The 15,514-nt window shown below is 43.6% G+C and overlaps 1 protein-coding gene across 1 annotated transcript in view; it reads left to right on the forward strand.

Annotated features, from left to right (window-relative positions):
- The window catches only part of JAG2 (jagged canonical Notch ligand 2), a 71,589-nt gene extending 67,829 nt beyond the window's left edge, over positions 1 to 3,760 (forward strand). Inside the window, exon 26 of the mRNA XM_074908863.1 lies at positions 1,481 to 3,760. Coding sequence (XP_074764964.1) covers positions 1,481 to 1,953 — 473 coding nt within the window. The 3' untranslated portion in view covers positions 1,954 to 3,760. The remainder of the gene's footprint in view (positions 1 to 1,480) is intronic.
- The last annotated feature ends 11,754 nt before the right edge of the window (positions 3,761 to 15,514 follow it).

Below are 15,514 nucleotides of genomic sequence, written 5' to 3' on the forward strand. Positions count from 1 at the left end.
TAAGACACTTCCTTAATATATTCTGATTTTACAATCTGTATAAAGACAGTTTGCTGTTTAAGAACCTTTTATTAAGTGAACTTGGATCCACAGTCATATGACAAAATAATAGATCTGATAACAGTGAGAATGCAAGCTTTGTACTCTAATCTTGGAGAAGCTGCTATGAAGAGCTTTTTTCCTTGCAGTGTTTCCCCCCATTCATGGTTTAGTATTATGCTGTTTATGAAAAATTAGGAGAAAATAGCAGTTACTCCAAAGAGTACAATCCTTCCCCAGACTACTAAAATGCAATTTTTAGATCCCTTGAGGCCAACCACCTCAGTTAGCAGTTTATTCTTCCCCCTTTACCAGAAGGTAAAGAATGTGTCATACTCCACATAAAAATATGTTCAGAAGACACTTCAGTGTTAGAACAAACGGCCATGGTTGAAGCAGTCGGTTGTTTTTGTACAGCCATTTGCAGGTTATTCTGTGAGCAGTTGTCTTAAAACTGCAGAGGGAATTTACATTTGGATCAGAGGTTGGAGTGGCAGGTTGACAGCATTTGTCTGCAGAGCTTTTGAGCAATCCTGCAGTCTACAAAAAGCAAAGCACCTCGTGTCTTATGGCCTCTTAACCATGCGTGAACCCTTGCTCATCAAAAAGAGTAGAAGAATGTTGTTGTTCTATTCCTACTAGTAAAGCTCTTGAGGAGGGGGGAAAAAAGTCCAAAGGCATAAATTTTCAGGAACGATTTCCTAGAGGAATGATTTGAGTCTGTGTGGCTGGGAGAGCACTATTGGGTTTGTGATTGGGAATGCAGAGAAAAGCAGTTGCCTCAACTCCTTTTGTTTATTCATTGAGCAGTGAAGGCTTATCTCTAGTGACAATATTCTCGTGTTCTACTCTGAATTTAAAGTGGAGCATCCTAAAGAGTACATGATTGATTTGGTTTTATAGGTCTAACCGGAATGTTTTTTGAGATAGTTGATACATAAATGGCTGTGGAGTTTGATGGTAAAGGACTCTTCTTTCTGATAGTAAATGCAGGACATATTTCTGATTTAAGTGCCAGTACTTCTAGAGCAATTTAGAGGCATAGTAATCTTTACAGTCTGCCTCCTGCAAGGATAGATTGATTTATTTTTTTTTTTCTTAAGAGTCTTTACTAAGGTTTTCTGGGCCAACTTAGCTTAGGTGCTTGAGAAAGAGATGCTGCTTATGTAACCACTTTGATGGAGGGGAAATCTCAAATGTAGCATTTTCCCCCTCACCATTAAACAGAGAAGACTCTAATTTAGTTTAAGGTAGTAAAGAGCATGGACTAGTGCATTCAGACAGTTGTCATTGTGCTGTAATGACATCTTATTTCCTTTCTTCTAAAAATCTTTCTAGGGCTAACGTGCAGTTATTTATGGATACTTCTCTTGCAGATGTCCAGTGCTACATATCTAGTTCTATTAACTCAAGACTTTGTTTGTTTTCATTTGCCCCCTAGATTATTTGGTTCCAATTCTTTGTGCGGTATTTAGCATTGTTTGGCTGACTTGTATAATCATCTGCGTGTGGTGGACTCGGAAGAGAAGAAAAGAGAGAGAGAGAAGTCGTCCTCCCAGAGAAGAGGGTGCCAATAACCAGTGGGCGCCTTTAAATCCCATAAGAAATCCTATAGACAGATCTTACAGTAACAAAGACATTCGTTATGAATGCAAAAATTTCATATCTCCTCAAAAAAGAACTTGTGATGCAGTAGAGGAGTATGTAGAGTATGAGGAAGAGGAGGATGAAGAGGAGGAAAGAGATGAGGAAATGGACAAATTCCTCTCTCACAAACTTGCAAAGCCTTTGCCGACAAAGGCATCTGACACATCAGAGAGCAGTCCAGTAAAGAAATCCCATCAAATAGGCAAAATGGACAACAGATCTGTAAAAAATGTGAATGCATCAAACTTTGAAGGCAGTAGAGACTAACCTGTATTTGGAACGTAGGCAGACTGCGCCTGCGCTTACTGGGGAGGTGAAAAGTTGACATCTCCGCTTTGCATCAAGGACTAAAAATATCTGGAGTCAAATGTTCATAGTTTCTTTATTTTGCGTAAAAAAAAAATAAATAAAAATAAATAAAATTTATTTTGTTTCTTTAGCCTTGTATAAATTATTCAATGACTGTCAGATGAAAAAATGAGTAATCTTTGATAGTTGCTATTTTTGTAAAGTTTACTTATAATACACTCGCTGTGTGGCAGAGGAGAGGTTGTATTTTCAATATGTGTAAAGTTTATTACAAAAGACTGTACACTGTTTACAGAATGTATTTCTTTTTATTACTTGCTCTAATTTAATGGTGGCTTTAAAACCTCCTGGTTGAGGAAACTGTGTGAACTTTAAACTGCTTTCTTGACTTTGAATCTCTATTAATGGCAGCTCACTGCACTTGTTACGTTAGTAGCTTCTGTAAGATTTTTTCCAAATTTGCCTTACACACTTTGTAATAGGAACAAAAAAAAATTATAGAGATCTTTCAACTGTGGTTTAAAAGTGGCCTTTTTATTTCTGTTTAATTACTTTAGAATTGCAGTATTGAAGCATGTGACAAGTGCCTTGAGATTAAACTTTTTCTATAGCAACTGTCAAAGACTGCCATATCAATATAGTAAAATTGTGAGAACTCTAGGTTCCCCAACTGACACAGTTTATTTTCTAATAGTGAAAGTGCTTTTTTGTAAATATGTACATATTAAATGAATCACTCTGTATATTTGATTTAATAACTTAAATATTTTGGTCTTTTTTTTACATGTCATTCCTTTTAATTTATGTTGCAGAAAAGGAGGTTTTATGGCAGTTTATACGACTTTTTTTGGTATTATGTCCAAGATTAGAAAATGATGTTAATACAATCAATGTTAGGAATCTGTTGGTCATTTGTATTTACATAGGAACATAACCACTTATGTGTAAATAGATTCAAAAATGTTTGTTTATCCCCATGTTCAGCCCATCTCAAGAACACTAACGGGTGCATCTACTGTACAGTACCAACATAGCAAGGCATTGTTTTTTTCTTTTGTGAATATGTTAATTACATGTGGTATTACTTTTTTGCGTTTAAATACAGGCCTAATGAAGGGAACAATATTTTCCTCAATCTTGTTTCTGTTGTGCTTTATTCATCTTTCGCTCTAAAGAAAAAAAGATTGGCAAGCTCAGAAGATGGGAGTGAGTACCTCATTAGAAATGGTTATTTGTAATGGAAGGCTTAAGCATTGTTGTTTTGTTTTTTTTAAGGCTTTATTATTACTATTAACTGGGCAAACTATAAGTTTATTTTAATTACTGAAGAAGCATACACACTACATACACCTAGTTACCCCACCAGTGAGAGGAACGGATGTTTGAGTATAAACTCTGGCCCACGAACAATGTCAACATGAATGTTTCAAAACCAGTTCTTTTATACAGGAACACAGGATTTGCTTTGCAGGATCTTCTGTTATAGTACTTTTTTTTTGACATGTTCTTAAAAAAAAAATCTTTCAGAGAAGAAACTATTTATTAAAGCATTTTATAATGATGTTTGTTGTAACTTTTTTACTTGTGCTAAATATTCAAAACTTATTTTGATAACCTGGTTAGGAGTTAGTTTAGAAAAGGGTACTATCCTTCTCATGTTCCCCAGTATAATCCTGAGTATTTAAACCAAAAACACTTTTTTTCTGCTACTCTTGTAACTTTTTGTACTGTAATGCTGCTGTCTTCCATAATCTAATAAAATGATTCCCTCATTGTGTGTAAGATACCTCAGATTGTGTTTGCTTTCTAAGTGCTTGGAGTTCTGATGTGATGTGGCTGAACGCAGGAGGAGCGAAAGTCCTGATTTAATAACACGGTGCTTCCTGTAAGCTGAGCTTACAGCCTCCATACAAGTGCCGATACTTCCTGAGCCAACTTGGCAGCGTTGCCCTCTGCCCACTGCCGCACCACTAACGGTTTGCGTAGGAGCTGGTATCCCACACGTGGCCTAGAGACAGGCACCTTCAGGACCTAAACCAGGGCTCTCCCTGCGCTGCCTCTGTGCAAAGTACAGAGGCTGTTTTCAGCTGACAGTTACTGACCATGTGTACAATGTGCTGGATTTTAAATTACTCTCAGCTGCTGAGCAGAGGCTTGTCTAAGCAGTGTCATTTTCCTTTCTTGGGTGATATGAGGGCTGTTGAGCGTGCAGGGGCTTGAGGTATTCTTGCCAAATTCGGTTGGATTTTTAAATAATGCCTTTCTCCTCTCTTCTGCAGCCATTCAGACTTTTTAACTTATCATGCTCCAATTTCAGCTAGTAGGTCTGTGCCTGTTTATTATGGTGACTGGAAGGGCTTTTATACAGAATATTTTCTGTAGTAAAAGGTGAACTCTTACGTAAAACAATATGGAGTAGCATAGTTGAATTTTTCCTAGTAGTTATCAACCTCTGAAGCAGAATTCTAGATCCTAGCAGAGTTTTTATTTCAGTCATCATACAGTTACTTAGCTGTTAGTTTCCTTGGAGTATTGGTTTGTCTTTACCTTGATATGTGAGAGCTGTTTCCAAGTTAGTTCTCAATCAAATTCTGTTGTTAACTTTGATTTCCATTTTTCAAATATCTGTCTCCTGCGCTTGAAGAAAGGCTGATGGGCTAGGGGAAATCCAAAGCTGAGATAAGGAACCAACATTAATTTTAGAATGTCATCATTGGGGAAAAAAACTCTGCAGTGCCTTGGGCATATTTGGTGGCTGGCGTTAGCTCCTCAGAAAGAGTGGGAGCAATGCTGTAACCATTCAGGACAGTTCCAGGTTAGAAAAATGTCTTTTTGTAAGGTGTGCTATTCTCTGAGCCTGCAGTGTTTGTGAGTACCTGCTGTAGAAAGCAATTTTTGATACCCACGATGTACTTAAAATAGCTGAGAGAATGCGCCTTGTTGGAGGTTTTACATGAATACAAATAAATGTGGTGGGTGTGGCAGCTGTAGGCAAAAGGAGAAAGAATAGATTTTTATATCTGTATAGCACAGGGCTGTTGCTGTTCTGTTGTGCAGCAGGGAGCTGGCTCCCTGCTCTTGAAGGTGATAGTTCTGCTGTGTCATATTACTGAAACAGTTTATAAAGTAATGGGGTCACAGCAGTGGTGGTCACCCGCTGTTCTGAGCGGAGGGTCAGAGTGTTCCCTGATGGCTGATGCTGTCTCCAGGACTTGTTCCCCTGTGAATGCATGAAACCATTATGGACAAATGTTCAGCTTGGTTTTGGCAGGCAAACAGCACTGCCAAGAATTATTTTACACCGCCTTCACGTGATGACCAAGGGTGAGCTATGTAGACTGAGATATGTGAGACAAGATGGGTGAAGAGGAGGGTGAACAAACCTTTTGACTTGGGTGGTTTAACCTCGATCTGTTTTATACAGATTCTATTACTGTGCTCTTAAATTAATTGCATGTCATCTCTACTTGCTCCGCATCACCTTATTCAGTAATTTTGTTTCTTATTGACTTATTTTGGCATGAAATGTTGAATTCGCACATCTCAACGTCTTGCTGTGCCTGTGTGCTAAGCGTTATGTTCCTTCCAGAATCATATGTTACATGAACTATGTAAGGAGGAAAACCATTAAGTGGACTTTTCCTTGAGATTTTTCTAAGCAATTAGTAGTTTCAGGTTAATTTTGCTCCTATGCTGCTCTCTTCATGATCTGATGCCAACCTGAAAGACTTGGTGAGCTTGATTCTTTTGGCCATTTGCTGTTGTCTCGTTTGTTCTCCAGCAGACTATATAATTAGTCCTTTTGAGGTCAAACTCTGCTTGGATAGAAAGTTAGTTCGTATAGCAAAGTAGCTCACTGCTGTCCTGTACTTTTTCAAGAACAACCTAAAAGCTGAAAGGCATTTTAGTCACTGCCTTGGAAGCTGCAGAGTACACTAGTTGCAATGCTAGTTGTAGCTTGGACAATAAGGGGTTGGGGTAGCATGGAATTAACTTTCGCAGGAATTAGCATTAGTTCAGTTGCATGTGTGGTGTATCTGTCTCATGGTGCTGATGGGCTGTCATAGTCCTTTGGATGCAACAGAGAAAGGATGAGCCTGAAGAGGAGTTCGAATAGCTCATGAAGTGTCCTAGGCAGTCAGCATCCCTTCTGCTAGGCTCTCTGGCTGTGACCTTTGGGGGATCGTTGTGAGCAAGGAGGGTAGAGCGTGACTGTGCTTTTTCTTAACGGTAAAGTAGGTGTTTTGAGTTGCTTGTAGTAGGAATCCTGCACTCTCTTTGGAAAAATTGTGTGAATCTCAGACTTGCTCCATTCATTACTGCAAAGTCCCTAACTAGCCTCTTGTTCTAATTTCATCACAGATGGTGGAATGAAAAATGGGGTTATAAAACAGTAAAGGAACAGAATGTCCCCTTGGGAATGAGATATGACTAAATCCTTCCCATGATCATCCCTTTTACAGCATCATTCTCATGCACACAGTGTTTCTGTACGGGTGTGTGGAACTTTTTGCTCTTGCTCTGTATGCAAGTGATTTCTCTCAGCATGCCAGGGTCTTAGCCTAAGTGAAAAATCTCTCTTCGAACACTGAATTGTAAGCATCTGCTTGCAGTTGACTGTTTATAAATTAATGTCATAGCTAATATTCTTAAATAGGATGTCTCTTTTTTTTTTTTTTTTCTGCAAGCATCACTGAGTTTCATGGTCCATTGGGTCACCTTTTTCCTTGTAAAAGCCAGTAAAATCTGGGTGGTTTATATGAATCTCCACACTGTACATACTACTTCTGGAGCAAGAAGAAACAGACATTGTACAGGATGGTGTCTGTATTCATAGCACCAAGTCAGTCTTACAAGTGAGCTAGACAGGGATCCAACTCTCTTGCCTCAAAGTTAATGATCCAGGTTATTTGCAGAGAATCAGCATGATTTGCACAAGGCATGTAATTTCCCAAAGATTGAACAATGCTGTCTTGATGATTCTTGCAGCCAATAACAAGTTCCATAATTCATACCTGTAACTTGTTCCTGCAGCTATGCAGGTGGAGCACATCCTTCTCAAAGGGTACTTGGCAATGCCTTTATGAAAGGGGCATGTAAATCAACTAGCTTGGGTGACAAATGACCCCAGGTCTTTAGAAACTCAGAGGAGGAACTTCAGTTAATTTTTTTTACCCTGGCAACAAAGCTGCTTCAAATTTTTCTAAATGGGCGAAAATATCACGGAAACCTTAAATAGGCATTGTTTAGGAGGCATTATACTTTTGTTCATATTAATGATACTCCATCCATATTATTCTTTATAACCACAGAGACACAAAGAATCTGTGCCCTTCTGAAAACCAAACTAAGGTCTCTTCAGTGGTGAGTAAGGCAGAAGGATTACTTTGCAGGTGTAAATGTGACAGTCCTGTAAAGATGCAGGACCACAACCAGGGAGTCATGCTGTTTTCTGGCTTACAGGTTCCAAGAGAGTCTATCGCTATCAAATGTTCTGTCAAAAAAACCCCCACAAAACTAACCAAATGCAAATCCTGCAGTCCTGTTTGGTAGGGAAAGATTTGTTAACCTGTAGATCTTTCTCAGCTGCTCTCCTATCTTTTTCTCCCACCCATCTGAAGGAGGCTGGGGTTGGAGGGGACTTCTCCCTGCGGCAGATTTGCCGTGCCGATAGGCTACGTATGAAAAAAGGTTGAGCAGGGAGCTGTGGAGCAGGTTTGGAAACTGCTGTGGCAGCGGCACACATAAGGTCCTTTGAAGGTTTGGCCATCTGCCTGGAGGCATAACTCTGGGCATAACCCCACCTATTAATTAACAAAGCCCTACCCGTGGGTGGAAGTTGATTCAACCAACAGCCATGCTGGTGCAGATCAAAGGTTCATCTAGTCTAGTATCCTGTGTCCTGCAGTGGCCACTGGAAGATACTTAGAGCAAGAAAGTACAAATTGCAGTGTGAGCCCTTCTCATACCCATCCAGCTTCTGTTGATCAGTGGTTTGGGGGCTTCCTGAGCCAGACATGTTTGATACGCACTTCTTTTCCACGGCGTCATATCATCCCTTTTATGGTTTAGACATCTACAACGTCCTGTGGCAATGAGTTTCCACGACTACACCATGAATTGGGTGGACATGTGCTTCCTTCTGTTTGTTGTGAACCTCTTCCTTGGCAAGGTGATGTGAATACAGCAACCAGTTGTTCCCTCTCCACTGTCTCCACAACGTTGGGATTTACAGTGCAGATGCCCCTCTCTTCCTAAATCTTAGCTTTCAGAGTCCCAGTGTCTTCTGTCTCCACTTGCAGAGATGCTGTTCCACATCTCCAGCTGTTTTTCCTGTATGAGCTCTGTGCCCTTCCAAATTATTCTCTGCCACTACTTAGCTGGGATGACCAAACTCAACAGCATCTGTTGCGTGAGCACCCAACACAGACCTGCACTGTTCTCCACTTCGTTCAGATCCTCTCTTGACACTCCCTGGTGGGCTGGTTACTTTTTGGTCCCTGCTGCTTTCAAGACTGATGAGGAAATGGAGACGGCTGTTTCATGCCTTGGCTCTGCATGAGCCTGGTTCCTGTTAGAGCGAGGGTGCAAAGCTGTCTGCATCCCGCTGCTCTGGGTGCCAGGCTCCCTGGAGAAGCTCACGTCGAAGAACTGCTGCAGACAGCTCCCTGTTTCAGGAGCAGAGGAAATACTGTGGCAGGGCTTTTCTAGGTCCTGGTACCTGCCAGTGCTGGAAAAAGCAACAACATAACCAACTCCATTCAGAAACGGCTCAAAATTACATTTTTGTGTATTTAGGAGCTGTAGTTTTATATAAAATTACATAATTTATAAATAATCTAGGATAGTTGTTGGGGAGAGAGGGGTTGTCCCTCCTTTGGTATCCTTACTAGATGCAGTCCCAGAACCTGTCGTCTCTCTGTGGATTAGAAATTTAGGAACTGTTTGTATCTGTTTCTCCTTTGCCACATGGCTTATCTAACTTTTCCCTCTTTGGTGGTCACTTCACTGATGTATGTTTACACGACTGGGCTACACTCCGAAATCCTCTGTGTGTTACTTACAAGGAGGTGTAACGGGATGTGAAAAAGAGCCGTTTGGTGCTGAACATCCAAGTTAGCCTGCACAGATGTGCAAGCCAGCCCTCGCTCTGGCCAGGGTGACATCCCTGACCTGGCCTGCCTTCCGTGGGGCTGGAAGTCCCTGTGCAGGGCGGGCCCTGCTGCAAGACACCAAAGGTTCAACTGCTGCAGCATTTTCTAATCTCCACTTCTGAAAAGCAGATGGAAATGGTGAGTGCAGCAGCTTTTCAACAGGAGGCAAAATAAGACATTGCTGGAGCTGAGCACCTGGATGAGTTAAAAGATGACTGTTGGATCAGCAGGGTCTCCTCTCTGCTTCCCTCTGCCCTCCATTTTCTTTTTTTTTTAAATAAAATGACAGCCCAAAAAAAAGATTAAAAAGTAGGTAACAAAGAACTCTGCTTGCCATTGGCCTTGAGCATGCACTGGGAAGCACAAGGGTGCTGCCTTGCCTCCCTGGACCCCAGTGGGCTGCTGGGGGCTGCCTGGATGCAAACCTCAGCCTGGCAAGGGTCCCTGGAGTGGTGGCACAGGGAGAACCCTCGCACGTGTCCCCGAGGTACCACGGACATGGCAGGTCAGCAGGGAGGTGTTCTGACAGCCTGCTGACATCACTTTCAGTACCGATAAACCAGCAAGGTTATCTCAAGTGCAGCAATATCCTCTAAAAAAGTGAGTAGGAGAACCTACTTTGCACTGTGTCACCATGGATAAAAACGTGTTAATGAGCAGTGGTGGTGGGAGCGGAGACCCAGCACCTTCTACGGGCATCGTGTGGCTGCAGCCTGGGTGCGCAGGACCCGCAGCGAAATGCAGCGGAGGGACTACATGGCCGACATTTTCCAGCCTGGGTGTTTAAATTTTGCTCTATATTTAGTGCCCTAAATGAGTGCTTTGATTTGCAGAGTGTTTCCAAGCACCTGCTGCTTCCATTGACTCTGGTGGTCTATATGGGTCCCAGCAATCCTCAGGGTTAAGCTGCTCTATCTACATGCCTAAATTTGGTACTTGGGTTGGGAGCTGCGGGTGCTATATTCTGCTTGGGTTTGTGTTTCTCCTGCTGTGGGGTATGGTACTAAACTGGGGTTTGTGGGCAAAGGGTTTTCAAAACAAGGGTGGCTTTGATTTGCCAGTTTCTGGTTAGCTCATCTGAGTGATTAATCATTTATTGGAGCAGGGAGCAATTAAAACTTGTGGAAATAAAAACTGAATTACGGCAGACTACTTTTTCCTATCAGCAGATGCCTGATGCACGCACAGCTCGGCCGCTGCAGTTCCTCTCTCTTGCAACGGGAGTGTTTTTCATGGCCTGTCCCCTGCAGACCCGGTGGAAATGCTGAGCTCTAATGCTGAATGCAACCATCCTATTGTCAAAACCTGCAGCCGGCTGCGGCAGCTCGGCAGGGCACCGCTGCCAGCAGAGCCAGCGCTTGCCTTTTAAGGAGCCCTGGTCTGGAACCAGACATTAACACTTTTCCCTTTCATGCTTCTTTCCAGGGCAGGTAATTTATGTATCTAGGTAAGCTCTGGCAATGATGTCCATGTTTCTGTCCCTTTGTAATATCCTGTTGTTTCTTTTCAGAGAAAAATACCAGGAGACATTCAAGGTTACTTCCTTAGCATGCTCTGTGTGTTTTCAGCCTGATTGTATCTGCATTGCTTAGACATTTCCTGACATGCTGTATCTCCCCTGCTCTTGCATCACAGGCCGAGCATTAATTTTGCATGCTTTACTGCAACAGACCTTTCTTTCCTGACCACAGCCCCAACTGTCTTTCAGTGGCTTGCTTCCAGCCACGTTCCCTCCTTTATGCTACTCCCACTCTCCCAGATTGCTCCTCAGATACTTCTTCACGGTGCTCGATAGACGTTTGATGTTGAGGCAAGTCTTTACCCAGAGCGGGAGATGAAGAGTGAACGTGGCAAGGATCAGATGCCCACATGAGCGCTGGAAAGGGCCCTCAACTCTCTTACTTCATGACAAATGACATCTCTCAAAGGTGGTTTTAAAAAGTGACTCTCACCGTGGGCTGACTGCTCCGAGGCTGCCTCCAGACATTGCTTGGGTTCTCTGCAGCACCTGGAGGAGATGGAGCAGCCCCAGGATCCTTCCCTGTGCCTGGTTCACTGACCCAACACTGCTCCCTCTGCTCATCCGGACCCTGAGAAGCGCGAGTCCAGGTTTGCTGTTCCTCATTGCTCCAGGATGCTTCTGCTTTGAAATTCATTAAGACTAGAGCCCGTACCCATCTCCACTCCCAGACCTGGTCTACAGCAGCACGGTCCAAACCCCAGCACAAAGCCTGTGTTGCGCGTGATGCTGCAGATGAAAGCTCTTGTTTGTTTACAAGCTTTCCTCAATTAGAACTCATTTGCTGCTCACACACTATATTTAAAAGCTCATGTTTAAATCAGCGCTGGTGATTTAGGAGTGCCTGTTTTGTTTTCTTTCCTAGATACATACGATAATTCTTCCACCTGTTAAAAATCTGTTGCTAATATTTGCTGTCAGGTTTCTTTTTCTTTTTTTTTTTTTTTTTCTTTTCTGCCAGGATAGCCAGAGGCCTGCAAGTGTTTATTTAACTGAAGCTGTTTATTTCTCATAAATTTCCCAGTCTGCAAATCTATTTGTGATCAGGCAGCTTTGTGATCAAACTGGATTTGATCAAAACAGACAGAAAGTTTAGTTTGGGCATTTTGGCAGCCCAGGATCTCTTCAGAACCGCTCTCTCGGTGAGGCTTTCTGACACACAGACCCAGAAATATGGAGGGGATAAGCTCATGTCCCAGTGCCACTTTGTAGACTGGTGTCCTGGCTGGTGCCAAGGGTCCCGGGTGGTGGCACAGCAGCAGGAGCTCTGCCCCACGGGGTGCTTTCCTGAGCCCCCTCCAGCCTCAGGGGACTGCTCCAAGCAGAGCCACTGTGCCCTCCCGACAGAGCCTAGGTGACCTTTTAGCTTTAATTGTTGCAGGTAAGCTAAGTGGGGAAAAATCTGATTGGATTTTTTTTGTGGTTTCTCAAGGTTATTATTTTTACAACTTCCCTGTCATTTTCTTTCTGTTCTGTTTGTTCTTCATTATGCCTTTTTGTTAATTCATTACAAACTGTCACCTGATGTTTGTGTGTACATTTTTCAGCAAATCAAATCAATTAGATCAAATTTACCCACGGGAGAATAACTTCAGCCTTCCAAGAAAAGCTTTGTTGAGATTAAAAAGTCCTTACTATAAAATTGTCCTGTCTTTGTGTGCACTGATTTCATTTCACCTTTCCATGAGTGAAGCTTGTGAGAGCTTCTTAGCCAATTTGTAAACTTAGGAAACTTGGGGTAAGCCCAGGATGAGATGACAAACCTCCTTGCCTTACAGGTGAATTCATCTAGCAGACTTCCAGGGAAGGGGAGCACACCCAAGATTTGACACCTATGGCTTTGGGTTTCATCAGTCATTTCTCTCAGCTAAACCTGCCCGGCCACAGTCTTGTAGAATTTTCCATTTTAATATTTTTCTGTCCACCTACTGAATTTTTATGACTTTGAAGTTTGCAAAGACCAAGGTGTGTTTTCCAGTGAGCTATGAACTGGGATGCTGAGAGAAACATTGCCGCGTACGTATCTGGTTGGGACATGGCATTTCTTTCTTCCATGCTCCTCCCTGCACCTTCCCTGTATTTCATGCTTTAGCCAAGGGCCAAGTGCTGACCCTCATTTCCCACTTCCACACTGTGAAAGTCAGCAGAATTATTCTGGATTTTCTGCAGTGTGCATGAAACAATTTTTTTGTTCCTTTCATAATTTTCAGAACAACTCAAATGACTTTGGGGATGCAGTCAGGAAACATAATCTTGAGTAAGATAGAAACAAGAAAGTCGAGTCCTTGTTGTATCTTCCATGCTATTTCCATCGCCAATGTATTTCCTCTCTCAAATTGCTTCTCTCCAGAGTCACACTCTGCCAGAGATAACTAGGTGGCGGTGAGTGAAGAAAGGAATGGTATTGTCTACAGCTTTGAACCATGAATAGCCCTTGGAAAAACAGCAGCACAGAGAGATACAAGTTCACGTTGATAAAGTGGGTTGCCAAGTGACAGAAGACTTGATCCTGTTTCACTGAAGCTGGCGGTGAACTCCCACGGACGTCACTTTTATCGCTGCTCCCAGCCCATCTTGGGAACCGTCCACCAGCCTGGGCAGAGCGTATCCGTGAGGATTTCTGTAGGGATGGGGCTGACTTTGCTGGTTGAGCATCCTTCTGCTGCAGCTGCTGGGGCCAGGGTAACGTGGTTTGTGTTGCTGAAGGAGTGATCTGACATGCACACAGATATATATATCATATTTATGTATATTAGGGCCTCATTAGCCAACAGTTTGTAAGCAAAAGCCCCAGCAGATAGTGTCTGCTGCTATTGACTGGTCACCACTGATGAAGACTGAGGTCCTCAGCCCTCCATTGGTATTGCAACTCATCCTCAGTTCTGGCTCCATCAGCAAAAGCCACCCCTGAATGTCAGTCCAAACCCTGGTACACTCCTTGGATGGCTCAACGGGCCAATCCCATGTGCAGGGCTCACTCCCCAGCCCTCCACCAGACCTCCCACAGTACCTTCACCAGGTGATGGAATGGGACAAAGCAATTTAAGGCCATTTTGATAGTGGCCCCCTTCCCTACTACCTTTTTCTGCCTGCTCAGCGCACATGACATGAAACCTCAGGCAGCCCTGCAGCACAGTTGCCTACCCCTGTCACCAAGACCATTTGTCAAAGCCCTGCGTAATGTCAGCCGACAAAGGGAAACCGTTTTATTTTGGTGCCTCCGAGGGGGCTAGATGAATAGCTGAACTGCAGCAGTCTAATGGAGTTTGGAGGGGGGAGGGAAGTGGGACGGGACATGGCAACAATTTGCTGGGAGGCGTGTGGGGAAATGTTGTTGCAGCAATGAGGAGCGGGAGATGGAGTAACAATGGCTCCGGTTTACATTGTGCTGTACCGGCGCTGTGATCTGCTGCCAAGATCAACCCGGGAGAGAGGAACTTGAAAATAACACGAATAGTGTGGCAAGAGAGATACCCTACAGCATATCCTGCTCCCTTGGACTTTGCCTTTGAGTCAGGAGTGAAATATTGGAGCTATTGTGGTGAAGTGAGACTTAAAAATTGAAGGAAAAATTGCTGCTTTTTTTTTTTTTTTTTTTCCCTCCAAGGGGACATTAATTGTTTTTAAGTTGTGCTACTTCTAGTTTGAGTTAAGAAGGAAAACACTTCAAGGCATTGAAAGGGCTAGAAAACATGTCACTCATCAGCTGTGGTGTGAGGGCTGCCCCTTATCTCCATTGCCATAGTGATGCTGCTGCTCTGGTTACTCTCCCCGATGGGTTTCATGCTGCTCCTCGTGTTACCCTCCACGCTCAAGATCCCTTCATAGGAGGCCTGGTTGATACCACAAGTCTTACAAGAAACTAGTGCCCGAGCTCAGCTTTGGGCTTGGGGTAGCGTTTCTGGTTACCCGTGTGCGTGCCTTGCGGGGGAGTGCAGGGCTGGTGCCAGGGGCTTCTGCACAGGAGGGGAAGCTGTCTTCCAGGCAAAAGCCAGAAACTGCCCTCTGTCCTGCAAAAGCAAAGTACTGGAACCAAACTGGGTTTGGGGAGTTACAAAGCTTGTATTTCTTGGAGTGTTTTAACCCATTTGGGGTTGTTATTGGTGGGATCGGTGGGTTAGGGCTAGTGTAGTTGGCTGGTAAAGCTTATGGGTCTCTGCGTGTTCTAAGAATTGCGTTTACATGAATGTGGGATGAAGCAGACCATCACAGATCTGGTCACAGCAATGCAGATGCTGTTTATCTGACATTTTCAGAAACAGCATGGTCCTCTGTGTTAGGCTGATTTCCAGGTGCTGCAGGACATTGCCAATGTTGGACCTCTTAGAGGTGCCTTTCTGGGTGTACAAAACCCTCCCTCTCTGCCTCTGAGCTTCCTTGGGAGCGGAGAAGCCGGTCTGGGATGCCAGCACCACCGCTACCCCGGGACAGCTGTGGACGGCTTCCAGGCACCCTCCCAGCGGGTGGCCCCCCATCCCAGACCTGCTGCCACCCTTCGGTGAATGACTGCTGCCACGCAGGGACGGGGCTGCTCCCCTACAAGGAGAACACGGCGCTGGTCTGTGTAAATATAGCACATGACATTTCTGTCTGAGTTTACCAAATTCAGCCCTTTCCCACCAGTAAACTGTGAGAACCAGCAGGGTCGTAGCTTTTATGGGCAGAAGTAGTTGCTAAATCTGGATTTACCCAGATCACTGAGCTCAATTGGTCGAGCTCAGTAGCTTGTTTCACTAAAGCTCACATAGCTCTGACAACATTGGGAGATGGAGTGCCTCTTTCTCTTTGTCCCAATAACTGCTCACCATCGTTGTTCAGTCGTGTGCTTTCCTTCTGGTTCAAATAT

This window comes from Athene noctua, chromosome 6 (genome assembly GCF_965140245.1).
Source record: "Athene noctua chromosome 6, bAthNoc1.hap1.1, whole genome shotgun sequence".
Lineage (NCBI taxonomy): Eukaryota > Metazoa > Chordata > Aves > Strigiformes > Strigidae > Athene > Athene noctua.